At 44.2% G+C, this 26731-nt stretch overlaps 1 protein-coding gene across 10 annotated transcripts in view; it reads left to right on the forward strand.

Moving 5' to 3' along the window:
• Positions 1 to 26731, forward strand: part of SLC36A1 (solute carrier family 36 member 1) — a 309080-nt gene that overhangs the window by 123100 nt on the left and 159249 nt on the right. For 8 of the 10 annotated variants that reach the window (XM_054684719.2, XM_016954085.3, XM_016954087.3 and 5 more), the window contains exons 8-10: positions 812 to 910; positions 3743 to 3909; positions 6476 to 6645. In XM_054684719.2, the coding sequence (XP_054540694.1) occupies positions 812 to 910; positions 3743 to 3909; positions 6476 to 6645 (436 nt within the window). Of the gene's footprint in view, positions 1 to 811; positions 911 to 3742; positions 3910 to 6475; positions 6646 to 15116; positions 19506 to 26731 lie in introns of those variants that run through there. The other 2 variants (XM_001168272.8, XM_063810841.1) reach the window with 1 other exon arrangement.

Below are 26731 nucleotides of genomic sequence, written 5' to 3' on the forward strand. Positions count from 1 at the left end.
TACTTAGTTATCTCAATTTTTACTTTTTAATAGTGCATACTGGCCAGGCGCAGTGGCCAACGCCTGTGATCCCAGCACCTTGGGAGGCCGAGGCAGGCAGATCACTTGAAATCAAGAGTTCACAAACAGCTTGGCCAACATGGTGAAGCCCTGTCTCTACCAAAAATATACAAAAAATAGCCGAGTGTGGTGGCGCGCACCTGTAGTCCTAGCCACTCAGGAGGCTGAGGCACAAAGAATTGCTTGAACCCAGGAGGCAGAGGGAGGTTGCAGTGAGCCAAGATCTCACCACTGCACTCCAGCCTGGGTGACAGAAGGAGACTCTGTCTCTAAATAAATAAATAAGGAGACTCTGTCTCTAGATAGATAGATAGAGTATATATTCTGTGGTTTAGCTGGTATGTTGTTAATTACTTAACTGATCCCTTGTTTGGGAGCACTTATATTGTTTTCAGTTACTTTATTAAACAGCTTTGCTCAGTGTTTTTCATCTTTTGATTTTTTTTCTACTTGAATTCAATTTCTGGGGATGGGATTACCTAGTGAAAGAATGTGACTCTTTTTATGCAAGCCCCAACATTTGAGTTTTTAATAGTATCTTGGGCTTGTCTTTCCCCCAAACAAGTGGGTTTTTCTTAGCCTGAAGAGAAAAACATACAAAGGTTAAATGTCCCTAAATCATCTGTCAGGTATTAGACTTTCTTCCTTTAGAGAATCTTGGATTTGTTAAAAGGTATGACCTCTCCGATTCAGAGTTCAAATCTTGAATTTCTGTATAGCCTTTTGCTTTGTTTTGCTTTCTCTCTTTCAGAGGATCCCAGACCCCAGCCACCTCCCCTTGGTGGCCCCTTGGAAGACCTACCCTCTCTTCTTTGGCACAGCGATTTTTTCATTTGAAGGCATTGGAATGGTAAGAGCTGCACTGGGATTTGGGCTAGTGTTCTCTGGTGCCCTTGGTGTTCTCCAGGTCTGTTTCAAGGAATGCTGAGGAAACATTGTTAGAAATTATCTTCTGAGGCCAGGCATGGTGGCTCACGCCTGTAATCTCAGCACTTTGGGAGGCCGAGACTGGTGGATCACTTGAGGTCAGGAGTTCGAAACCAGCCTGGCCAACATGGTGAAACCCCATCTCTACTAAATATACAAAAATCAGCTAGGCATGGTGGCACACGCCTATAATCCCAGCCACTCGAGAGGCTGAGGCAGGAGAATTGCTTGAACTGGGGAGACGGAGGTTGCAGTGAGCCAAGATCACGCCACTGCACTCCAGCCTGGGTGACAGAGCGAGACTCTGTCTCAAAAAAAAAAAAAAAAAAAAAAAAAAAAAAAAGAAATTATCTTCTGTAACTCACTGGTCAGTTAGTTAATAGTGTTTCGGGGATTCCACTGAGATTTCCCAGCTTCAACTTTTCAAGACAAATTATATGTAATTTAAAAATGTTTACATTCAAGGCCCCTTCATTGCACACTCATCTCCTATGTGTGCAGTAAGGAATAGCATATGGCAATCAGGAAGGCAGGGTCTAGAGTCAGACTGACATGGGGTAAGTCCTGGCTCTGCCATAGAGTAGCTGTGTGACCTTGAGCAAGGGCTTCATCTCTTTGAGCCTTCATTATTTGTTCCTGAAAAGTGAGCTTAATGATTCGTAGTTATTAGGATTAAATGAGATATGTGCAAAATGCTTTGCACAGACCCTGACACATGGTAAATGTTTAATAGATTTTTATTTTATTAATAATGTTATTTTATTATTGAATCAATAAATGCATGAATAATTTCTCTGCCCTACAACATTGGTTTGGTGTATTTTCTGCATGCAAAAGAGCAGCCTTCACTCCTGGCTCAGCATTCTGTGATTTCACCAAATGCTTTTCCTAAAAAGGACTCTACCCCTCACTTTTACCTAATTTGAATTTTATTTGTATTTTTCATAATAATGGTACAAAACTCTTCTCTGAAGAAAGTTATTCCTGGCCAAGGGCGCCACAAATGGGAAGAGCCTGCTCCCGGCACGGCACTTCTTTCTCTTTTTTGATTTCCGAGACACCTTATTTGCTTTTAAGAAAACCTAGAAGCTGTACACATTTTTTGTCAAAATCGTGAGAAATCACCCAGGTGGTGTTGATGGAACACGTTGAAGCTCTGACATCATGGGGGAGGCTTTGGGAGTGATCACATGTAAATCACTGGTCTCCCTGTGGTTTTATACCTTGCCCTGTGCTCTATCTTAGGGCTTTTCATTGCCCATGAAGAGTGTCTTACTGTAATTCAGAAACACAAATGGTTTCCTGCTGCTGGGGCAGAGGCCTGAGTGGGCCCATATTTCAGCAGTGAGAAAGAGATCCCAAGAACTCAGGACTGGAAAGAAGAGGCTGAGGAAGTGTGGAAAGATGCCCAGAGACCTTAGGTTCCTGGGCATCCTAAGGGACCTTGTGCTAAATTTTTAGTAGCTTTCCCTAACAGCACAGTGCAGAAATTGTTTGCTTGGTTTTATTACCCAAGACTTGTACACAAAGTTATTCTGCAAACATTATTTGTTTTCAAGATTTCTTTGTATTTCTATTTTTTTACAATAGAGAGAGAACACTGCTAGATTGACTCTTAGTTTTGGATCTAGGGCTTGTTCATTGCATCAGGGTAAAGTGCCAGGCTGCACACTGTATTCACCGTGTGCTCTGTGTTCATGCAGCTGTCACAGGCCAGATATGGGCTCCCTGCCCTCTGGCTCTTTGTATTCTTGGTATGATGGAAACTGACAGGTACATTTAGAAGCTGTTTCTAATGGATGTGGATTAACTGAAGCTGGAGCAGGTGGTGGGGGACACTGGGGGCCCCTGGGAGCACCAGGCCTGCAGCAGGATCGTGTTGGTGTGTGCAGCACAGACCTATTGTGCCTCATGGCTGCAGGCGCTGCAGGAAAATAAGTGTAATAACAAGATCAAAGTTTGTGGCACAGCTAGACATTGCCCAGTGTTGCTCTTCCTTATTAGCCGTGCCAGATCCAGTTGATGGCAGACTGTGAAGATCCTCACAGTCACACCTGCCATTTCCCCAATTCCTAAATAAACTCATTTTCATAGGGGCCTTTCCTTTGCTTTTACCAAAGTTAAAGAATGTCCTCTGTTATGATGAAGGAGGTAGCAAAGGTCAGTGGTTTGTAATAGAAGTCTGGAAACTGGGCATTGTTAAGCACCCATGTCTTGAGATCCTCTACGAAGTCATGCTTTCTTTCGCACTGCAGTTTCTCTCACTTGGAGGTTTAACTTGTCACTGCTAGTGCTTGCCCCTGTTGAGCTAGAGTGGCAGTTTTCCCTGACCTATATTTTGCATTCTTTAGACAGGTTAGCAGGAAGCTGTGATCTCAGGTTAGATGCCAGGTGGGCATGACATGAGAGGGCCTTCTGGTTGCCATGTGGCCTCACTCACAGGGCAAGGGACATTCCCAGCCTGCAGGGATCCTGCAGCAGGAGGACAGAGCACTGGCCTGAGCCAGGAGTCCTGGGCTCGCTCGTGTCCTGTCCACCCTTACTTTTAGGACTTCCTAGCTAGGCAGTGGGCTGCAGAGTCCCTTCTAGTCCCAAGAGCATAACGTCTGATGAAATAACTTTATTTAAAGAGCAGATATGCTTCTGGAGAATTCTGGGGATAAAAGAGTTACTTTTTTTCTGAGGTTTTTTTTTTCTTGGCCATTAACTTTGCTTTTTTCTGCACTTTCTCTCCTCTCTCACTACTCTCTCATAGGTTCTGCCCCTGGAAAACAAAATGAAGGATCCTCGGAAGTTCCCACTCATCCTGTACCTGGGCATGGTCATCGTCACCATCCTCTACATCAGCCTGGGGTGTCTGGGGTACCTGCAATTTGGAGCTAATATCCAAGGCAGCATAACCCTCAACCTGCCCAACTGCTGGTACGTGGAGGGAGGATGGAAACCTAGGAGCACTGGATATTTTTAAAAACTAATGGGTCACAGTGTGGATTCTTCCTCTTACTTATCTCTTAAACCAGCCCACTTCACTCTAGCCCACCATCCCCTGCCACTGCCAGCCCTCATTGGCTGCCCTGGACTACATTCTGTTTGGGGAATTCATGTAGAGCCTTCTGCTGAAGCCATTGGTGCTGATCAGCCGATGGGTAAGCCATTTCTCCTTGGAATTCCTAAGCTCAGAAGGACCGAGTATCTAGTCCATTCATGGTAAACCATTCCAAATAGACAGGGAGATGGGAGGGCAAACCTGCATTTGATTCCCAGCATCGGTTGTGCCTCTCCCTTGGTAGTAACAGGCTTGATATGCAGATGGGAGCATCTCACTGTGAGCCGGGGATTGTTGGGAGTCCTTTTGTACCTCTCTTGCATTGGTGAATGTATTATAGGGAAATAGTGAGCCATTTTGAAATGCTTCCTGAAAGGGTGGATGTCCCGGGGCATGTGCAGAGCAACCATCCTGTTTTGAAGATGAATCATCTCATGGTGGAGAGCAGCTGTTAGCAGACACTGAGAAGCTTGTTGAGTGCTCTGCGGATCAGAATCAGCTTTCAGTCTAGGCTGGGTGATCTGCCTGGGTGTGCTTTTTATTTTGTTTTGTATTGTTTTATTTTATTGTATTTTTTAAGACAACAGCACTCAGTATTTCCAGGGGCTTTCCCATTCAAGTATGAACCAGGCTTGACCCTGCTTAGCTTCCAAGATCAGATGAAACTGAGCACATTCAGAATGGTATGGCTATAGACCTGGATTCGCTTTTTTTTTTTATATATTCTTTTTCAGTTGATTTTAACTCGTGAGGCATACCAATTATATATATGGATGCAGTATGTGTGACATTTGGATACATATGTACAATGTGTAATTATCAAATCAGGGTAATTGGCATATCCATCTTGTGCCTACTTTTAAATTTCCAAATGTTTCTGCCCTTCCAAGAAGGAAGAGGCAGGTGGTAGCTTGGTGTAACTGTGTCACCTTTCCCTGGAAGATAAATGGATCGGGAGCAACAGAAGCAGCCCACATGATCTGAAGCCATAGAGGAGAATCTGTCTTCTTTCCTAACACCCCAAACCCAGCTGCTGTAACTCTTCTGCCTCCATTTGGGTATAATTTATTTGGCTATCCCTGCAGGTGTCACTCTCCTAAGTCCAGACTTCACAGCTCTCCAGAGGCTTTGGGGCTGCTTTGAGTTTAATGATAAAGCCACCAGATGATTTTTCCCAAGAGTTTTTATTATCTATTCGTGGAGCAAGTATGACCTTTTACCAGACTCAGTCTTTACAAGGTTGTTCTCCTGCTTATAGCATAAGAACATCTTCTAGATTTTAAATTCAACCACAGAGAAACTCAAGGCACATATACACAGTCTGTATTAGCACATTTAAATAGATTTCCGACAAGGGAGGACAAATGTTTCTTGCTGCTTAACACATGAGGGTCTGGTTTAAGGTGGAGCTTTGCTTAGGGACAGAGACCTTTCCTTTTAATGACCAGGTCAGATCTGTAAGTTGATCACAGACTGTTTTCCTACTCTGTGCAGTCAAGGCACTGGAGTGATAAAATAGGGATATCCTGTGGTGAGTTACGTCATTTTTGGAAGCTACACTTGAAGCGGTAGTAGGAAGAGAGCCATAGTGGTATGGAAAGATGGAATTCTGCTCTGGCCTCTTGGTCCTGCAGTGTCTTCATCTAATTCTAGGGACACTGACTTGGATGGGACAGATATAAATAGGCTTGTGACATTTTAATTGCAATTTTGTTTTTATTTTTGAAGGCATATACACCTGTATGCCCATGGCAAAGATTGAGATTTTCAAAAGGTATACAGAGAGCATTAAGCTTCCACCCCGCGCCCTCCACTCTAGTTCCCAATTTTACAATTTCCCATTTCAGAGGCAACCATATTCCCAGTTTCTTTTTTGTTTGTTTGTTTGTTTTGAGATGTTTAGTGTATGTAAGATTGTCATGTGGGGCGAGGGTGTGTTTTTTCCTCCTCTTTTTTCTTTTTTAAGACAAATTGTAGCACTCTGTAGATACTGTATTGCTTCATGCTTTTTTCACTTAAAAAAGTGATATAAAACTGTCCCCATGATAGTGATATACTATATCACGTGATAGAGTGATATATCATGGGGATAGTTTCATATCACACCATCACACCTAGAGTTCTGCCTCATACTTTGTTAAAAGCTATACGGGGGCACCACGATTTACCTAACGAGTTCCCACTGGTTAACATTTAAATCGTTTTCAGTCTTTCCTTCTTAAATAATGCTGCAGTGAGATATTTTGAATATAAGCTTTTGTGTATGTGTGCGAGGATATCTGTGAGGTAAATTTCTAGACATGAAATTGCTGGGTCTGAAGGACATGTGGGTTTGTATCCTTGATAAGTGTCAACAAATCGCAATGGGACCATTTTGCACTCTTGCTGATGATGTATAAGTGTGCTGAGCAGGCTTGGAATGTCTCCTGTCTGTCTCGGCAGGTTGTACCAGTCAGTTAAGCTGCTGTACTCCATCGGGATCTTTTTCACCTACGCACTCCAGTTCTACGTCCCGGCTGAGATCATCATCCCCTTCTTTGTGTCCCGAGCGCCCGAGCACTGTGAGTTAGTGGTGGACCTGTTTGTGCGCACAGTGCTTGTCTGCCTGACATGTGAGTAGAAGATGATAATTGCCTTGCTTGTTTTTCCCTAAAGGGCACCCAGTCTGCAGGCTTTCATGAGAAAAGACAATGTGTGTTGTGGTGAAGCTGGCTATGTTTGTGACAGAGAACCTGGCCCATGGCCTCACTTTCAGAGTTGAGGCACCTCCAGATGGGGAAGTGAATTAATTACATATGTACTGTAAAGAACATGGGAATGAGGACAGTGGTTTATGTATAGATAGGGTATGAAATGCTGTGGAGGTGGTTGTCATTCAGAGTAAAGACATGCGATTACTATCCCATATGAAATAAGGTAAAGGTCTGAAAGCCATTTAACCCATATCTGTAATGAGTATAAGTTACTCTGATGAAGGGTACTTATTTGCTTTTTCAAATAGTTGTTTTTCCACAGTGACAAGTTGCTCCTTAGATTTCCTTTAGAGGCTTTATGATAGTATTCTAGACATTTTTTAATGTCAGTCTTACTAAATATGTTTCAGAAAATTTCTATTGATTAACCTAGGTATTTGATTGATCACTTGTGTTTTATTCTTCTTCTCTCAACCCCATTCCCAGGAGTGTAAGTTAAAAGACAGGATACCCTTCTGTTTGCTGTGGTTGAAAACTGGTGACATTTAGAAAATAAAAGTAAATTTTTTTTTGTAACTTCTGTGAGTTGGTAGACTAGAGAACCCCTGAGCAAATCGGTTGATAATAGCTAATTTAAATTTCTAAGAGATTTGCAATTGTTTTCCAAATTCAAATGCTTAAAAGCATAGATTCCTCTTTTTGGCTCTATTTGGCTTTTTTTTTCTCTTTTTAGGTTTTATTATTTTTGAACAAGAACCTCTTTGCTTATTATGTTGAGACTTCCCTGAGAATTTTCTTAAATTATTCAGTCTGAAGCTCTGTCTTTGGGATAAAGATAGATCCATATGACTTTTTAAATTCTAATTAGGGTTGAATGTTTTAAGGATGAAAGATGGGAAAGTTGTCTAGCATTTGCTCTTAGTCACTCCTTCAGGCCCTCTCCTAGACCACCCTATATAGAAACAGCCCACGCAGCAGCTAATCCAGGGGCCAGGGCTGTTGAAAGCCAGCTGCTGCTCCCACAGCGACTGAAAAAGAAGGAACATGATGTATCCTGCTTTTCTAGTAGATTGCCTTAATGTGTGCTGCTAAGATGGGATGCTTGGACTGTAAATTTTAATCCTATCTTGTGCCAGTAACTCTCCATGCTTTGATTCCAAAGTGTGTTTCCACCGTGGATGGAGTAGCTCTAAGTGCTTGAGGAGACAGCTTTCACGTGTACGGTATTTATAATGTAAACTCTGAGGGCCCAATTCTTAAATCTAAAGGGCACTGGAAGAAAGAGTGTGGTTAGTTCAAATAATTTGCTTTTCTCCAAAGTGCTCCCTCCGGAAAAAGTAGGTCTCTGTAGGTAAAATGTGCCTTCCTGACTAAACAGCTCCTCCTCCCTGCCTATTGAGCTGGGGCAGTGACAGGAGCCTGACTCCTCTCCCTGCCCAATTTTCCCCTCCAGCCTGGCTCAGCCTCCCTGTAGCATATGTCACACTTCCCGCCAGGTTTATTTCTGCAGCACCCTGCAGGAGGCAACAGTCTCTGATTCACAGACCTCATGTTATCCTTAGATGCCTCTTGGATTTTGCTTCACTTTTCCTGGCCCTGTCTGTGAGTCTCGTCTCCCTTCAACAGGACGATGCTCAGAACACACGGCTGCTTTTGGTCTTCAAGTGTGCGCAGTTGTTTTTCCCTTCTGTGATCTGTTGTGACTTAGCATTGCATTGTCATCCTGTTCAAAAAGGCAGCCCCCTTTATCTCTGAGAGCACTCGCCTCTCTCACCTTCCTTGGAGACTTTGAAGTAATTGTGGGACTCAGTAGAGGCCTTTCATGGCAGCAGCAACTTAAATGTATTTATGCGAGTTCATTTTGTTCTTGCTTCTCTGTTCTTTCAGATCTTTCAGCACCGTTGATTAGTATGTGATTTTAGATCTTTAATTGATTTTTTTCATTTATATTCATAAGTTTTAACAGCAGCTTCTTTTATTACTATTTCTGGTGTTTTCCTATCTTTTCCCCAACTTTTCCTCCTCCTCTTCACCCTCCAAAGGGAACAGGAGGAATTTGGTGTAGTTTCATTTTTTTTTCCCCTCTTGGAATTCACCTTTCTCCTCACTCTCCCCCATCCTCCAAAGATTACTATGGCTGATACGGACTTTGTGATGCTTAATTTCAAACTGTTGGAGAAGAGGGGGAGGGAAAACAAGTATTTCATAGGGTAGTGCTCATTTTGTTATGATTTCATATCGGACAGTATCTACTTCCAGCTCATATTTTTTGGAAATGCGGACTTAGCAGGTCACCTTATGTCCAGACCTTGTGTGGAAGAGGCTGGCCCCACCTGTGGAGTCTGGAGTTGTAGGATCAACGGTTTTTTAGATTTCTTTGGAGCAATAACCCATCCATCCTTCAGTGATTCATACTGATTCTCTGTGGCATTTGCCATGTGAAACATTTTACTTGAGTTTGCTATGAAAATTTCAGAAACCTATTTCTGAAGATATAATTACATAAAATCGCATCATCCAAGAAGCCTGTTCAGACTGGAATGCAGAGCGCCAAAACATTCCAAGCAGTCGGATTTTTAGAGGATGAAGCTTCCAGGTCCAAACAGAGTAGCTTCTTAGTACCTTTGGGCCTTTCACACTTTTTAGTCTTGCAGCTACAGTGAAGAAGAGCAGCATCATTAATTAGCTGTGTAACCCTGACACCCCACACCCTGCATTCCCCGCCCAGGAACCCTCATAAGGCCTCAGGGTCCTCAACTGTAAGATAGGAAGGGTGTCTGACCTCTAAGGTTTCTCTCAACTCCAAAATTCTGTGATTCTGTATAGGTGCTTTGCGCTTGATTTTAAGTTTCTACACAAATATTACTCTAAAAAAAGAAAGTCAATGTAAAAACATTTGGGAATAAAAGAAGAAATTCCAATATTCCACCAATTTAACAAAGTAATTTTTTTTTTTTGCATTGTATCTTCTGTGTCTTAATCCTCATGGGTGCCTTGTAAAAATAGTTGCAATTGTAGTTTACACATAATTTTGTCTTTCACATTTTATTTAATTTTGTATCACAAATATTCATATCTTTCACTAATATTTTCATGACTTTGTGGTATTCCACTGTATTGGTGGATCATATTAACTAAGGTACTCCTTTAATGTTGGACATGGTGGTTGTTTCCCTTGTTTTCGTATTTTTTAAATTTATACCCCCACTAAGTCAAATTTTGTATACTGTCCAAGACTACTATGAATTTTAAAGGCATATTTATACACATTAAAAGTAACATGGTGAAACCCCGTCTCTACTAAAAATACAAAAACAAAATTAGCCGGGTGTGGTGGCAGGTTCCTATAGTCCCAGCTACTTGGGAGGCTGAGGCAGGAGAATGGCGTGAACCCGGGAGGCAGAGCTTGCAGTGAGCCGAGAACGCGCCACTGCACTCCAGCCTAAGTGACAGGGCGAGACTCCATCTCAAAAACAATAGAAATAAAAATAAAAATAAATAAATAAAAGTAACTTGGTAAGTTTTAACAGCTTTGATCATAATAAAATAGCAGCAAGAGCTCCCAGCACAGGAGCCGTAAATGGCCAGTGTATTTCGTAAGTTTGCGTTTGTTCTTTTCAGTGCTTTGCTCTTGTCTTGTGTATAAGTCAGCTCTTTCTGATGCTGGTTCAAAACCACAAGCTCCAGAATCCAGTTCCTTCTGTGAACATGACTGTTGGCCTTATGTTGCTTCAGCAGTTTAAAAGCTCATATTCTTTGTGTCTCTTCACTCGAAGGGAAGATGTTTTGTAATACTGTTGGAGCCCTCTTGACTAATCATGTGGTCGAGCTGAGGTTGTCCTCTGTCCCCCCTTTTGTACACGCCACAGCTGAGCTGCTGCTGAGAAGTGTATAACTGCATTTGTTATACAAATGTCTTCCTTTTTGTCTGGGCTGGGGTCTTTGTGTGTGGGTGGGTTGGGGGGGATTAGGGGAGAGTAGGGAGAGGGGTGTTCCTGGCTGGCTGCTTCCTGAGATCTCTGCCTTGTTGAGTGTCTCTTCATAGGCACTTTAACTCACAGAAGACATTTAGTGCCAGAAGGGGTTTTATTTGCCCCACATGTCTGCATAGTCGATTGCTGCTTCTGGAGTTAGTTAAAGTCATTTTCCATGGTGGCAAAACAGATACCCGTGCTGTTGAACCCTGGGGGCTGCTGATGCTGATTTGGTTTGGACATCCTTCTTTTCTTCCCACTTTGTGTTAGTGGGAGGCTCGCTCTTCTTGCCCTCTGCAGTGTCACGCTTCATGTAGGGTTCAACGGTGGTATGTGGTTCAGCTAGGACAGGAAGAAGGACTTCCCTTTGCGGCCCTGTGGTCCTGGCTTTAAGAGGAGAGAAATGTTCTTAAAATCTCTATTAAGGATATTTTTATTAGGCATGTTTATCTTATATAGTGGTGAAAACAAGAACAAGTTTTTAGATTACTTATAAAATATCATGATGAAGCGGAAGATCTTTGTCCAATCAGAGGAAAAATTCTGATCCCAATCTTCTGTTTCTGTTTCCACTTAACTCTCACCACAGAGTGGGGCATCTCTCTGACTCCACTTAACTATCATGAAGTGCCCATATGTCCTGCTAGGTCAGTATGGGAGAGGGTGGGGAGATGACAGACTCTCAGGGCTGGGAAAGGCTCTGATTTGTCTCCTGCCAGGGACTCATTTTCTCTGATAATAAAGGCCTCCTGTCTCTTGAGCGGACATCAGCATTTGTGGAGATGCTTGTGTGGCTGGGACTGAAGGAATAACTCACACTTCCTTTATCCATACAAAATCGAGCGGGTTAGAAGCTCCCTTTTGGGCGAGCCATGTGTTCCAGGAAAGGAGCCCCATCGCTTTGCTGTGCCACCCTCAGGCAGGACATGGTGCTTCCCAGTTGTCAGTGAGGTGAGGAACATATCCCAGAACACAGTCCTAAGTGACTAACACTGGAGTGTATAGTTCCTTAGAATTTCAGAGTTGGGCGAGACTTCAGACATCACCCAGTTACCACATTTCACAGGTAAACGAATGAACTGAGGCTCAGAATAGTAAGCTGATTTGCCCTGCACCACTCAGCTTGTTACGGAGCAGGGACTGGTGATAATATTGAAGCATTTATTATTGGTTTTTAGAACGCTGAGTTCTTTACATGAGTGATATCGTTTGACCATCCTGTTTAGTAGTTGGGGAAATGAGTCTCAAAGAGTTTAGGTAATTAGCCACTGAGTGGTAGAGCTGAGGTTGGAGCCTGGGCATTCCAAATCCAGAGCCTACACCCATTCCTATACCACCCTCTCCCTGGGGCTCAGTTCTCCTGTTGTTGCCTCAGTGCAGTTTCTACCCCACAGTAACACCTGGCACCATCACTGCAAGGATGACATTAGGCAGGGAGACCCAGACCCCAGAGAGGGCAAGTGTCTTGGTGTCGGTACCACAGCAGACCAGCTCTTCTGTTGAGCGTTAGATGACCTATGATGAGAATGCTGTTTTGTCATCAGCCTACAATTTTACCTCCAATTTTCTCCATATTCAACCCTCAAGGTTTGGGGGATGTCACCAACTCTATTTAGAAGCAGCTAAGGGCTGAAAACATAGTAGTTTTGAGTTTCAGGGAAATTAAAAGCCTAAACTTTTTGCACACTTCTCAAAGCCTTGAGATCGGTGAAGATGTTAATGAGAATTGCCATTATGGTTGATTAATAGAAGAAGGAAAGATGAAGAACTGCCCCAGAGTATATAACACTGTGGCAGAGGTGGATCTGAGACTCGATATCCTTGCACCCATTTGCTGTCAGGCTTTGGATCCCTTGTCCAATTCCACTTGACAAAGCAGAAAGAGGTCAGGGCTGATCGTGTGCTGGGTTCTCCACCATGCACCATGGTGCATCCCTGTGAAAGCTAGCCTGGGTATCTACCTCTCATTTCCTCACAGGCAGGATCCTTCCACTGATCTGCCAGACTCCCTGTCTCCCCTCCGTCTGCATTTCCTTGCCTATCAGTTCTGTGAGGTTATGAGCCAGGGGCTTGAGGTCCTGGATCCTGGTCCCAGCTCTGTTGCTTCCTGTCGTTTACACCCTCTGGGCCTCTCTTTCCATAGGACTGTAGTAATATTGTGGAGTTACATACCTGTGAAACAGAGGCAGATTCACCTCCACTAGTGAGTGCTTAGCAGTGCTCTCTGCTGGTTACCACTAGACATTCTGCAGTAATGGAAATGAATGGAAATGTCCCATGTGTGTGCTGTCCATTGCAGCAGCCACTAGGCACCAGTGGTTGTTGAGCCTTTGAAATGTGGCTAGTGTGAATGAAGAACAGGATTTAATTTCATTTTAATTCATTTCAATGTAAATAGCCATCCGTGGCTATGTTGGACAGCACAGCTCCAGGGTAAGTGTGAAGCAGGAGGCATTTGCATTGTTGTAAAGAAGCACCTGAGACTGGGTAATTTATAAAGAAAAGAGGTTTATTTTGGCTCATGGCTCTGCAGGCTGTACAGGAAGTGTGATGCCAGCACCTGCTTCTGGTGAGGGCCTCAGGAAGCTTCTAATCATGGCAGAAGGCAAAGGGGGAGCAGGCCTCACATAGCAAGACAGGGAGCAAGGAGAAGGGAGGTACCAGGCTCTTTTAAACAACAGCTCTCTCGGGGAGGGCACAAAGTCATTCATGAGGGATTTGCCCCCACGACTCAAACACTTCCCACCAGGCCCCACCTCCGACATTGGGGATCACATTTCAACATGAAATTTGGAGGGGACAAATATCCAAACCATATTACCTGGTAAGTCCTTGTTTCCACATGTCTCATTTTACTGCAGGGAGTGCTATTCTCTTTGTTTGTTTTTATGGCTCCTCAAAAATCAACTTTAGACATTTCAGTTTAAAGTGTTTCTTAAAAATCTGGTCTCTCAATGCAATCCAATCCTTCTGGTGCTCAGCCAAAGAAGCAGTGATCGATGTAGACATTGGCTGCCTTGGACTGAGATGTTCTGGCAGTCTCACCAGTGTGGTGCCTTCCTTAGAGTGACTTGACTGCATTTTTGCTTTACAAAATGAACTTAGAAGCCAACCTCTCATATAAAATGTAACCCTCTCGTAGGAATCAGTGAGGTAGTAGATAAGCTCTGGATGTCTGTATCAAGGCTGGGAGCATCCAGCTGTAGCCCAGCAGTAGGAAAGACAATCTGTCAAACTATATTTGATTGCTAACAGGTTAGTAACTAACAGGAAGTCATGCACTGTAGCAGGATGTACTTTTCATGGCCAAAAAGATGAATACTAATGATGATAACATTAACATGTAAGACATCCCTACTGTACACCAGGCCTTTTGTGAGGCACCTGCATAACCTCATTTGACCATCATGACATCTCTATGATTCAGGAGCAGTTAATATCCCCATTTTGCCAACAAGAAAACTGGGGAATAGAAAGGTACCATACCTTCCCCAGTGTCACTCAGCTAATTAGCAGCAGAGCCAGGATCTGAACACAAGAACCTAGTTCCAGAGCCCACAGCCCTCAATAAACCTGTGAAACACTGGCCTTTGCCCACCTGGTGGAAAGATTGGTGAGATGGGAAGCGTGGGGTCAGTGGGCACTAGGATGGGTGTATTCGGTGAAGCCTCCTCCTGCTTACAGCACTGTCTGGCAGTGTTGACAATGGCTGGTATGGCACGGAAGCCGATGGCACCTCCTGCGGCAGCGCACCATTGGTCTTCGTCAGTTCCTCCTTCCTCGCTCACCCGTGGCTGAGTTTCAGATGTGAGAGCCAGTGGGTGTCCTGACACAGAGATACGGTCGTTGTGTGGGGCTTCGCCAGGGGTCAGCCTGCAGATAGAACTGCTTTTTTTCACCTGTATCAAAATGCTCTGTGAAATGCGGTTTTATCACGGTGTCTTTCCAGAAGGCGGGGTTTCTTTTCCTATTTGGTTTCTTGTCAGTCAGGTAGAGATGTTTGTGTTGGAGGCTCCCTGAGTGGTAAGAAAATGAGCAGCTGCTCAGGAACGTCCACCTCCTTTTCTTCTCCCTACCCTCCCTCCTTGGGTAGAAACCAGGTGACCTGAAATGTAATTTGGTTCCTTTTGCACAGAAAGATGGAAGTCATGTGCTGTAGCAGGAAAAGCTGAAAGCCTGGGGACCGGAGCCAGAAGATCCGGGTTCCGGTCCCAGTTCTGCTGACCTTGCAGTGGGACGCCAGTTATTCCACGTTTCTGGGCATCTATTTCACAGAGATTGAACTGGACAATGTCTAAGTTTTCTTAGAGCTCTCAATCCCATAAGATGGACAGATGCTGAATTCGCTCAACAGTAGGGAGACAGACCTTTCCCAGCTCTGGGCATCTTAAACAGGCATGTCCTCTCTCCCTGCAGGCATCTTGGCCATCCTCATCCCCCGCCTGGACCTGGTCATCTCCCTGGTGGGCTCCGTGAGCAGCAGCGCCCTGGCCCTCATCATCCCACCGCTCCTGGAGGTCACCACCTTCTACTCAGAGGGCATGAGCCCCCTCACCATCTTTAAGGACGCCCTGATCAGCATCCTGGGCTTCGTGGGCTTTGTGGTGGGGACCTATGAGGCTCTCTATGAGCTGATCCAGCCAAGCAATGCTCCCATCTTCATCAATTCCACCCGTGCCTTCATATAGGGATCTGGGTTCGTCTCTGCAGCTGCCTACCCCTGCCCCATGTGTCCCCCGTTACCTGTCCTCAGAGCCTCAGGTATGGTCCAGGCTCTGAGGAAAGTCAGGGTTGCTGTGTGGGAACCCCTCTGCCTGGCACCTGGATACCCTGGGCCAGGTAACCTGAGGGCAGGGGAGAGGTGGGGTGGCAGACACGCAGAAGTGCTACTAGTGACAGGGCTGCCATCGCTCACTTATACCTATTTACACCCAGAACTTTCCAGCTCCCCCTCATCATGCCTCCTCCTTCCTACCTGCCTCCCCTCTGCTGGTGCACCTCGCCCAACTCATTCTTACTGCACAGTTCACTTTATTTAACAATTTTCGTGTCCTCCACCTCATGTTTTCACCTTTTCTGGGCCAGGCATAGATTAAGTAACTGGGAACGCCCCCTCTTTATAAAGCTGGGCTTCTTTCTCATCTCTCTCCCAAATGTTGTATCTCAGTATTCTTCCTATTCGAGTCTCCAGGGGGTGGCTGGACCTACCTGGTCATTTGAAACAGGCCCCCAAGCTGGAGTTTTTAATCTCGACTCTCTGGCTTGCTGTGACCCCTAAGGCAATGCTTCTCTTCCCTGGATTCCTTAGTGTGGGTCACAGTACTGTATTCTTAGTTGCTTTAGCTCTTAAAACATACGAAGTGTTGCCTAAACTGAAAATATTTATCTTTTATTTAAAATCAGATTTTTGTTTTTAGACTGTCTTAGAGGGGCTATTACGAATCACTTCTTCTTCAGTAAACTTTGACTCAACTTCTCCTGCTGAAAAGAAGCTCGCTCCAGATGTCTGCATGGGTCCTCGGCACTCTTGGCTGAGGACTCAAAGGTTTTAATCAGGATCGTCTAAAAATGTACCTCGGTGAGGAGGCACAGATTTTGCCTCCTGTTGACCAGCCTGGTTTCATACCGAAAAGACATTGAAGAATTGCAGAAATGTATGGGTGCACCGGGCCGAGGGAAGGGTGGCTGAGTGAGAGGCGTATAAAATGGGGCTGTGTGCATGCAGGCCCATGTTTCAGCCTCAGCCCATGCCAGGTGAAAGGATCAGCAATGTTCAGTTGCCATCGTGCTGGGACGACACCAGCTCTATTGCCACCAATGAGTAGCTGAGGTCAGTGTGCACAGAGTTTGAAATGAAGTTAATAGACTTTACAGCAGCTGGTCTGACACTACGCGCAGTGCTTGGTTGTTTACAATCAGTGGGGAAAAGGGCAGAACCAGTGCCCGGCCCCACACTGCCTCTGTGGCCTGGACTTTGAAAGGAACCACTGAACACTAATTATGAGCCCTGTCTTTCCCCCAGAATGCCTCCCTGGGTTTCACAAACAGCCTTGAGGTTGGCCCTCCTCAAGGTCAGCCTTCAGATTTGGGAGCAAACTTCAGAGAAGGCAGAGGAAGATACATTGCCTTGCTGTGGGCTGCCTCTTCTTTCCTCTTGGTATGCGAAGTATTTCAGAAGGCCATTGATGAATTCCCCCTCTTTAGCTGTGTATGTGTGCACATGTGTGTGTACGTGCGTGTGTGTGTTCCTGTGTAAGTAACAGACCAGACTCCTTTTCTCTTCTGTCCCGTCACCAGGCTCTTGCTTCACTGCAGATACAGTTCACTCTGAAAGCTGGTTGAAGGAGAGCAGCCAAAATGTATCAGGGGTTTTGCTTCTGTGTTTCGCCAAAGCTCATAAGGGCTGTGACCCACCCATATGGCCCCAGTTTTTTCTGTCTCTTCTGTTCCAAAGCCAGGAGAGCTGACTTCAGGTGAAGGGATGGGAAAAGTGGACTCTCATTGTAGTGACTCCCAACCTACCTAATAATTTGTTAACTTAGGAATATGCTATCATTGTTGACTTGTTCTTCCTTAGAAGAAGGACGATTTTCACCCACCCTTTCTGTTCTATGGTGGACTCTTAACAGGTGCTATGTGACCAAGAATCTAGCTGGGAGTAGCAGAGGCCCTGTCTTCTGAAGTCTCAGGCTTAGAAGTTACCAAAGTGGGCTCAGAAACTGTCATCTCCTGGTTCCAAGTTCGGGGTCTGGCAGCCCAGCCACTATCTTAGCTGTCTTCCCCAGCGGTGCTAAGAGTGGTCTCAGTGAGAAGGTAGATGCCAACTGGAGGGCCAGGCCTGTGTCCTGCCCATGTCCTCCTTGGTGGACGTTTCTGTTTACTCAGAGCTGCTAGAGACCATCCTGCCCAGCCGATTTCTGAGATTGGGACTGTGATGTTGGGACCTGAGGACTGGATGGTAGAATACTGGGGTCCCCCAGCTCTTAGCAGGATGCAGGCTATTGCTTCCACACCCCTGGCCGTGAGAACATGGTATGTAGGAGAGTTGGCTGTAGCTTTAGGATTTCTGGAAGCCAATTTGGCATGGCCTGTTTGATCTCTGGCTTGTGCTCCTGCTACACTGACAGACTGATTGTGTGGCTCTTTCAGAAGACCCAGGAAGGGCAGCTCCAGCCAGAGGACCTTCCTGGCTATGCAGGTGCACAGCTCTTAGGCATCAAGCAAAGGGTCAGCCAGTCAGTAGTAGTGGGAGGAAGCCCTTCCTCCTCTTATGCAAGCAGCTCGCAGCCAGCCCAGAATCTCTTATGCAGCCCAAAGGGCTTCTTGAGGTAGAGAGCCCTCCCCAGTGTCTTCCCAGGATAAGTAGAAATATAATCACAGAGCAGCGGAGCAAAGGCTTTCGGGAGTGTGAGGCTGCATCTGCTGGAGCAAAGGGAAACCGTGGGCTTTTCCGGCCAGATACTCTTGAGCTCTGTGACCCTGCTCCTGTCACCCCAATTTCTCCAAGCCAGAAGTAGCTTTCTCAGAGCCCCTTGGTGGTTCTGTCCTCCAAATGCTGCTGTTGGGAGCGGGCTTCCAGCTCTCAGTGGGCAGTACACCTCCTCCTAAATGCAGATACTTGCTAGGAAGAGTGTGAGCTGGCATCTTCTGTTCACTCTGCCTAGCAGTTGTCACCATTCACAAGTGGCATTATTTATGTTGTGCTGCTGTCCAGCTGCTAAGATCCCTTCATCTGCACAAGCCCTGGCTAGATATGTGTGAATGTGTGGCATCATTTCACTTCAGCCGCCCAATTCCATCTCTCCTCTGCAGCCAGATTCACTGGCTGATGCTCACTGTTCACTGTCTATCCCCACGAAACTTAGTTTTATCAGTAGTCTTAAAGTGTTGATCTCAAACAAGTACATTAGAAAAATCATGTTTCTTCTCTCTCATCTTACTTTTCTCTTCTCAGATTTCTCCCTTCCTAGAACATTATCTCTGTTTAGCATTAATGTTCACCTCGTATTTTTTGGAAGTGCAAAAATCTCAATTTGTATCTGTTTACAGCTCTCTCTCCTCACTGCTCACAGCAAGGGGTTCTGTATCAGTGGATTTTATTTTGTAGCTGCTGAGATGTTAAGGCAAGCCTCAGCATCTGCCCCCGCTGGGTCCACAATGCTGCTTCCTCGAAGAGAAGACACAGAGTCCAAGTGGCAGGACTTGAGGTTGGCTTCCACTCTGCCTTAGAAGTTAATTTTCCAAAGTACATTACAAATCTCTGAGGCCATTAGGGGAAAAGGAAGGGGTGTGGTTTGTGTTTGAAATTACGGTTAATACTTTTAGACAGTAAGTCCGGCTGGTTGCAGGGCTATTTGCCCCGACAGCATCAGCCTGTAACATTTCTTCTCTTTCCTTTGTGCCACTGAGTCGTTCCCTGGCCAGAGGACATAAATGGTGCTGATAGGAGGTTATCAGAGTAAGGAAGGTAGGAGATATAGGTGCAGGGTGCCTGTCATTCACTGTGTTATTTGGTTTAAATCAAACTGATTCTGGGGGAAGCTATGTTCTTTCAGTGGATAATAAAATTGGTAACTCTATTGTAAAACATGTCAATGGTGTGTGAAGAAAAATCAACCAATCTGTAGGTGTTGATAACTAGACAGTACTGTGTATGTTACGTGCCTGTGTGGATGTGCACTTCCAGCATGGTATGTGTAGCGATGTGGATCATGCCAGAGTTCGTAGATTCTGTTTTGGGGTTTGCACATGGATCATATGTTAAGCTTTTTCTTTTCAATAAATGAATTTTATTTTTATTTTTGAGAGGTTGCTATCTGTGTCTTTTTTTTTCTTTTTATATCACTCAGATCCCTTTACTAGATACTGGGTTAAATGTTTCCGGCTTATGCCACAGAGTTCATATGGGAAAGTGGCACAAGCAGTAGACCCATCCATGGAATTAAGAGTTGCCCAAGAAGAAGGGGACTAGGAATGGTTTTTTATTTTTTTTCTGTTAGACAATCCTCCCCTCCCTAAACCTCCTCCTGCTTCTCTCGAAAACTTGAGTAAGAATTTTCAGCCCTCTCCTTGCATAGCAGATGAGCCCACATGACAGCCAGTTTTATATGTGTCAACTTATAATTCAGTCAAACACTAATCCAGGTGTTGCTGCGAAGGTATTTTGTAAATGTGGTTAACATCTTTAATCAGTTGCCTTTAAGTAAAAGAGGTTTTCTCAATATTGTGGGTGGGCCACATCCAATCAGTATAAAGGCCTTTAGAACAAAGCTGAGGTTTCCTTGGAGAAGAAATTCTGCCTCCAGACTGCAGCATCAGCTCCTGCCTACAGGCCTGCCCTATGACTCGCAGACTTGCCGGCTCATACGGTCATGGGAGCCAGTTCCTTGATTTGTCTCTCTCTCAGTCTCTCTATGTGTATCTATGTTCACATATGTGTGTGTGTGTGTGTGTATATATATCTCCTACTGGCTTTGTTTCTCTGAAGAAACTGGACACAACAGGTAACACTTAATCTTCTTGAAATGTGGAGATTAATTTCAGGACAGGACAATGGAAGAGATGACACCCCTTCCCTTCCCTTTTTGTCACTGAGTGGGAAAACACACTTAAGGCTTAAAATGTTTATTCTCTCACTCAATACATTTCCCCGCCCCCCCAAAATACTTGAGAATTTGTTCGCACCAGCAAGCATACAATCACTTCTGCGGCAAACACTAGCCAGGTGTGCTCCAATTCAATTCTGACACCACCTGCCTGAAGATGGCATCAGATCCCACAGGATGAGGGCTCAGTCCCCAAGAGTGACACCCCCACCACCACCACTTCCAGTGCCAATTGCAAGTACCAGGTTGTTTACCTGTGCTTCTGACTGGCTAAAAATTTTAAATCAGGGTTCCCATGACTCTGTTTTGGGGTTCGATTAATTTGCTAGAGTAGCTCATAGAACTCAGGAAAATACATTTACCAGTATAAGTTTTAAAACAGAGCCTTCAAAGAATACTCTTAAAGTATAACATTTTACCAAGAGAGGAAGATGGGCATGTAGTCTGACTATTTTCGTTGTCATTATCATTTCTGGAACAGGAAGGTCAAAGAGATTTAGCAGCTATGCCAAGCCACCAACTAGTAGGTAGCAGCATTGGGATACACACACAAGTCTTCTGGTTCCAGAACCTGAGTGCTTCCCAAGGCGCTGGCTGCCTGTCTGTTGCAGCCTCAAGAGGGAGGTTTGCCTTGGGAATTGTCCTGAGGGTTAGAGAGAATGTTGTAAAGTGCCATATGTCATAATCACAAAGGGCTTATTAAACATTTTCTGAAATATTAGCTGACTTGTAGAAAACCAGGACTCCAAAATACTTCTGCTTGTTGTTCTGGCTGTCCATCCATGCACTGATGTCTTGCTCACTTCCTCTGTGGAGGCCACTCAATCCTCTTTTAGGTTGTCTACCTCCTGAATTTTTTATTTCTGCTCACATTTATACCTAATGGCTGGAACCCCTTCTTCCAGAAAGCCAGGGCCCTCAGGTAAGCCCATTGCATTACTACTGGAGGCATAAACCTGAGTGACAGTGGACTGAATTTGGACCCTAAGCCTGGGGCTCTTTGCTCTGTAGGTTGCCTTCCTCATACTTAGCCCATTGCGGTTGTGCTGAGGAACTATGTGTGTCTTTAATGGGTATGCTTTACTAGACCCTTGGCCATTGGTCTCCTTTTTTTAAAAAAATGGAGTATAATTTACATGTAATTAAATTTAAATTTACCTTTTTCAAATGTGCAGTTCAATGTGTTTTGCATACAGTCATGTGACCACCATCTCAATCAAGATACAGAATGTTTCCTTTGCCCCCAGAAGGTCCCTTGTGCCCCTTTGCAATCAATCCCATCCTCACACCACTCAGCCCTTGGCAACTGCTAATCTGTTTTATCTGTCTCCAGTTTTGTCTTTTCTAGAATGTCATATAAAACCGTTACATATGTAGCCCTTTGTGTCTGGTTTCTTTCACTTAACATAATCATCCTTTTTATATTCCTCCATGTTGTTACATGTATCTGTAATGGGTTCTTTTTATTGCTGAGTAGTATCTATTGTGTGGATGAACCATAATTTGTTTATCCATTCATTAGTTGATAGTCTTTGAGGTTGCTTCAAATTTTTAGTTATTATGGCTTATGTTATTTTAATGTAAATTTCTGGTAAACAATTTAGAAACTACCTCTTCTTTCTTCCTTTAAAACTCACTTCTTGAGGAGCCCCTCTGCCCGGCCAGCCGCCCTGTCCGGGAGGGAGGTGGGGGGTCAGCCCCCCGCCCGGCCAGCTGCCCCGTCCGGGAGGGAGGTGGGGGGGGGTCAGCCCCCCGCCCGGCCAGCCACCCCGTCCGGGAGGTGAGGGGCGCTTCTGCCCGGCCGCCCCTACTGGGAAGTGAGGAGCTCCTCTGCCCGGCCACCACCCCATCTGGGAGGTGTACTCAACAGCTCATTGAGAACGGGCCATGAAGACAATGGCGGTTTTGTGGAATAGAAAGGGGGGAAAGGTGGGGAAAAGATTGAGAAATCGGATGGTTGCTGTGTCTGTGTAGAAAGAGGTAGACATGGGAGACTTTTCATTTTGTTCTGTACTAAGAAAAATTCTTCTGCCTTGGGATCCTGTTGATCTGTGACCTTACCCCCAACCCTGTGCTCTCTGAAACATGTGCTGTATCCACTCAGGGTTGAATGGATTAAGGGCGGTGCAAGATGTGCTTTGTTAAACAGATGCTTGAAGGCAGCATGTTCGTTAAGAGTCATCACCACTCCTTAATCTCAAGTACCCAGGGACACAAACACTGCGGAGGGCCGCAGGGTCCTCTGCCTAGGAAAACCAGAGAACTTTGTTCACTTGTTTATCTGCTGACCTTCCCTCCACTATTGTCCTGTGACCCTGCCAAATCCCCCTCTGCGAGAAACACCCAAAAATGATCAATAAAAAAGAAAAATAAATAAATAAAAATAAAAAAAAAATAAAATAAAAAATAAAAATGATTTCTAGGCCGGGCACCATGGCTCACACCTTGTAATCCCAGCACTTTGGGAGGCCAAGGCAGGCGGATCAGGAGGTCAGGAGATTGAGACTATCCTGGCTAACACCGTGAAACCCCGTTTCTACTGAAAATACAAAAAATTAGCTGGGTGTGGTGGTGGACGCCTGTAGTCTCAGATACTCGGGAGGCTGAGGCAGGAGAATCACTTGAACCTGGGAGGTGGAGGTTGCAGTGAGTGCAGTGAGCTGAGATTGAGCCACTGCACTCCAGCCTGGGAGACAGACTTGGTCTCGAAAAATAAATAAATAAATAATGATTTCTAGGAGCAAAAAAAAAAAAAACTCACTTCTAACTGCTGCTAATCAGAGTATGTTATGAGGGCAACTTGAATCTGTGCTTCCCAGTGGCCATTCGCAAGTTTTGGGCTCAAATATACTCTATATTTAATTATAAAAAAATTACTATTATGAATAAAGCTGCTATAAATATTCATGTACAGGTCTTTGTGTAGACCTATGTTTTTATTTCTCTTGGGTAAATACCTAGAGGTGAAATGATGAGGTTGTATGGGAAATGTGTGCTAACTTTTGGCAAATTATTTTCCAAAGTGGCCGTTCCTTGTTGGATTCCTAATGTATAACAGTTACAGTTGCTCCATATCTTCACCAATACTTAATATTGTGGTCTTTTAAATTTTAGCCCTTCTAATAGGTGTGAAGTGGCATCTCATTACAGTTTTAATTTGCATTTCCCCAATGACTAGTGATGTTTTGCACCTCTTTACATGCTTATTGGCCTAAGGAAGTACTTGTTCAAATATTTTGCCTCTTAAAATTCAGTCATCTACTTCTTTTGATATAGGTTTTTTATTGGGAAATAATTGTAGATTACAGGAAGATTCAAAGGCACAGGAGGGAGGTCCAGGTCTAGAGCACTCTTCAGCTGGGCTTCCCAGTGTTAACATCTTGCATAACTGTAGTATATTATTGAAACCAGGAAATTGACATTAGCACAATCCATAGAGCTGATTCAGATTTCGTTAGTTATACAGATACTCATTTGTGTGTGTGTGTTTGTGTATAGCTGTATGCAATGTTATCATGAGTAGCTTTGTATACACTACCACCACAATCTAGATGCCTAACTGTACCGTCACCTCAAGACTCCTTATGCTACCCCTTTATAGATACCCACTCCCTTCAGTCCCCCACATCCCTAACCTTCCCCAGAAGCCACGAATCTGTTCATCTCTATAATTTTATTCATGAAATTAATAATAATAATTCAATAAATTGAATTCTGCCATATGTATCTTTTTGGGATTGGCTTCTTTCACTCAGTATAATTTCCTTGATGTTCATCTAAGTTGTTGCATTTATCAATAGTTTTTTTCTTTTTGTTGCTCAGTAGGGTTCCATGGTACTGATGTTTAACCATTCAGTCACTGAAAGAAATGTGCAGTTTCCAGATTTGGTTATTACAAATAAAGTACTATAAATATTTGTACAAGTGTTCCTGCATGAAAATCAGTTTTAATTTCTCTGGGATATATGCCCAGGAGCACAATTGCTGAATTGCATGGTGATATGGTTTGACTCAGATCTCATCTTGAATTTCCACATGTTGTGGGAGGGACCCGGTGGGAGGTGACTGATTTGTGGGGGCATGTCTTTCCTGCGCTGTTCTCGTGATGGTGAATAAGTCTCACGAGATCTGATGGTTTTAAAAAGGGGCGTCTCCCTGCACAAACTCATTCTCTGTTTGCCTACCGCCATCCACTTAAGATGTGACCTGCTCCTCCTTGCCTTCCGCCACGATTGTGAGGCCTCCTCAGCTATGTGGAACTGTAAATCGAATTAAACCTCTTTCTTTTGTAAATTGCCCAGTCTCTGGTATGTCTGGTATGTCTTTATCAGCAGCGCAAAAACAGACTAATACGTATGGCAAGCCCATTATTCGTTTTAAAAGGAACTTCTAAACCATTTTCCAGAGTGACTACCATTTTGCTACTCCAGCAACAATGTATGAGTGATCTATTTCCTCTGCAACTTTGCCAGCCTTTGGTGTTATCACTATTTGTGGTGTTTGTTTGTTTGTTTTTTGAGACAGTCTCACTCTGTCACCCAGGCTGGAGTGCAGTGGCACCATCTCAGCTCACTGCAACCCCTGCCTCCTGGGTTCAAGCGATTCTCCTGTCTCAGCCTCTCGAGTAGCTGGGACTACAGGTGCATGCCACCACACCTAGGTGATTTTTGTACTTTTAGTAGAGAGGGGGCTTTGCCATGTTGGTCAGGCTGGTCTTGAACTCCTGACCTAAGTGATCCTTCCTGACACTATTTGTTATTTTAACCATTTATCAGATCCTGTGTTTTGTTAGATTTATACTTAAGTATTTAATTTTCTTTGGAGCAATTATAAATGGTATTTTTTATTCCAGTTTCTGTGTGTCCATTGGTAGTATATAGAAATATAACTGATTTGTGTATTTTAATCTTGTATCCTGTGACCTTTCTGTACTCGATAGTTCTATGAGTTTTTGGTTAGATTTCTTGAGATTTTCTATTTAGACAACCATGTTGTCTGCAAATAGAGATAGATGCATTTCTTCTTTTCCAGTGTCTATCTCTTTTCTTTCTTTCTTTCTTTTTTGTCATATTGCAATGGTTCAAATTTCCAGTTTAAAAAAAGTGGTGAGAGTGAACATCCTAGTCCAGTCCCTGATCTTGTAGGGAAAGCATTCAGTCTTTCACTTTAAGTATGATGTAAGTAGTATAATTTTTATAGAAGTTCCCCTCTATTTCTGTACTGAGATATTTAAAAATCATGAATGAGTACTGAATTTTGTCAAATGCTTTTTCTGTATCTGATATGATCGTATAGTTTTTCTTTTTTCACCTTTTGATATGGTGGATTCCATTGATTGATTTTTGAATATTGAACTGGCCTTGCTTACTTGGAATAAATCCTACTTGATCATTGTATACTATTCTTTATATTGTTAGATTGCCTTTCATTTTTCACTCACCCTGATATTTACTCTGACAGATGTAGAATCCAGAATGGTGCCTTTTTAGAAATGAGCAAAGCCATATGCATAACTTCTATTTTTGGCGTAAGGGTACTTTTGCCCCAGGCTGGATTTCCGGCTGCTCTGGTGCTACAGAAAGGCTGCATGGGTTTCTTTAGGACAGAGTTTCTTTACCTCACTATTATTGCCATTTGGGGCTGCAGAATTCTTGTTGAGGGGCTTTTCTGTGCATTCTAGGATGTTTAGCAGCATCCTGGGCCTCTGCCCACTAGATGTCAGTTGCACCCTGCAAGTTGTGACAACTAAAAATGTCTCCAGAATTGCCAAATATCCCCTTGGCTGGAGTGGGGGATGGGGTGGAAATTGCCCACCTCAGCTGCCAGGAACCAATGCCTGAGAACATTTGGTGCCCACCTACCTTTAGCTGGGGGGATGTCCTTTTTTTTTTTTCTTTTTTTTGAGACGAAGTCTTGCTCTAATCCCCCAGGCTGGAGTACAATGGTGCAATCTCAGCTCACTGCAACCTCCACCTCCTGGGTTCAAGCGATTCTCTGCCTCAGCCTCCTAAGTAGCTGGGATTACAGGCACCTGCCACCACGCCCGACTAATTTTTGTATTTTTAGTAGAGACGGGGTTTCACCATGTTGGCCAGGCTGGTCTCGAACTCCTGACCTCAGGTGATCCACCCACCTCGGCCTCCCAAAGTGCTGGGATTATAGGCGTGAGCCACTGCGCACGGCCAGGGGGGTGGGAATGTCCTTTTATTATGGCCATGGAACAAAGGAAAGTGTGTCAATATGGATACTACACAATGAGCTGCTTTTTCAGTAGTAATGGTAAAATATCTCTAACATCTCCTGAACATTCAGTATACAAACTATGCTAAGCACTTTATGTATATTGTCTCCTTTAATACTCAAATCCAGTGAAGGAAAGTACTGGTAATATCCCCACTTTGCAAACTAGGCATAAAAGGTTAAATG

Source organism: Pan troglodytes, chromosome 4, assembly GCF_028858775.2.
Source record: "Pan troglodytes isolate AG18354 chromosome 4, NHGRI_mPanTro3-v2.0_pri, whole genome shotgun sequence".
In the NCBI taxonomy this organism is placed as follows: domain Eukaryota; kingdom Metazoa; phylum Chordata; class Mammalia; order Primates; family Hominidae; genus Pan; species Pan troglodytes.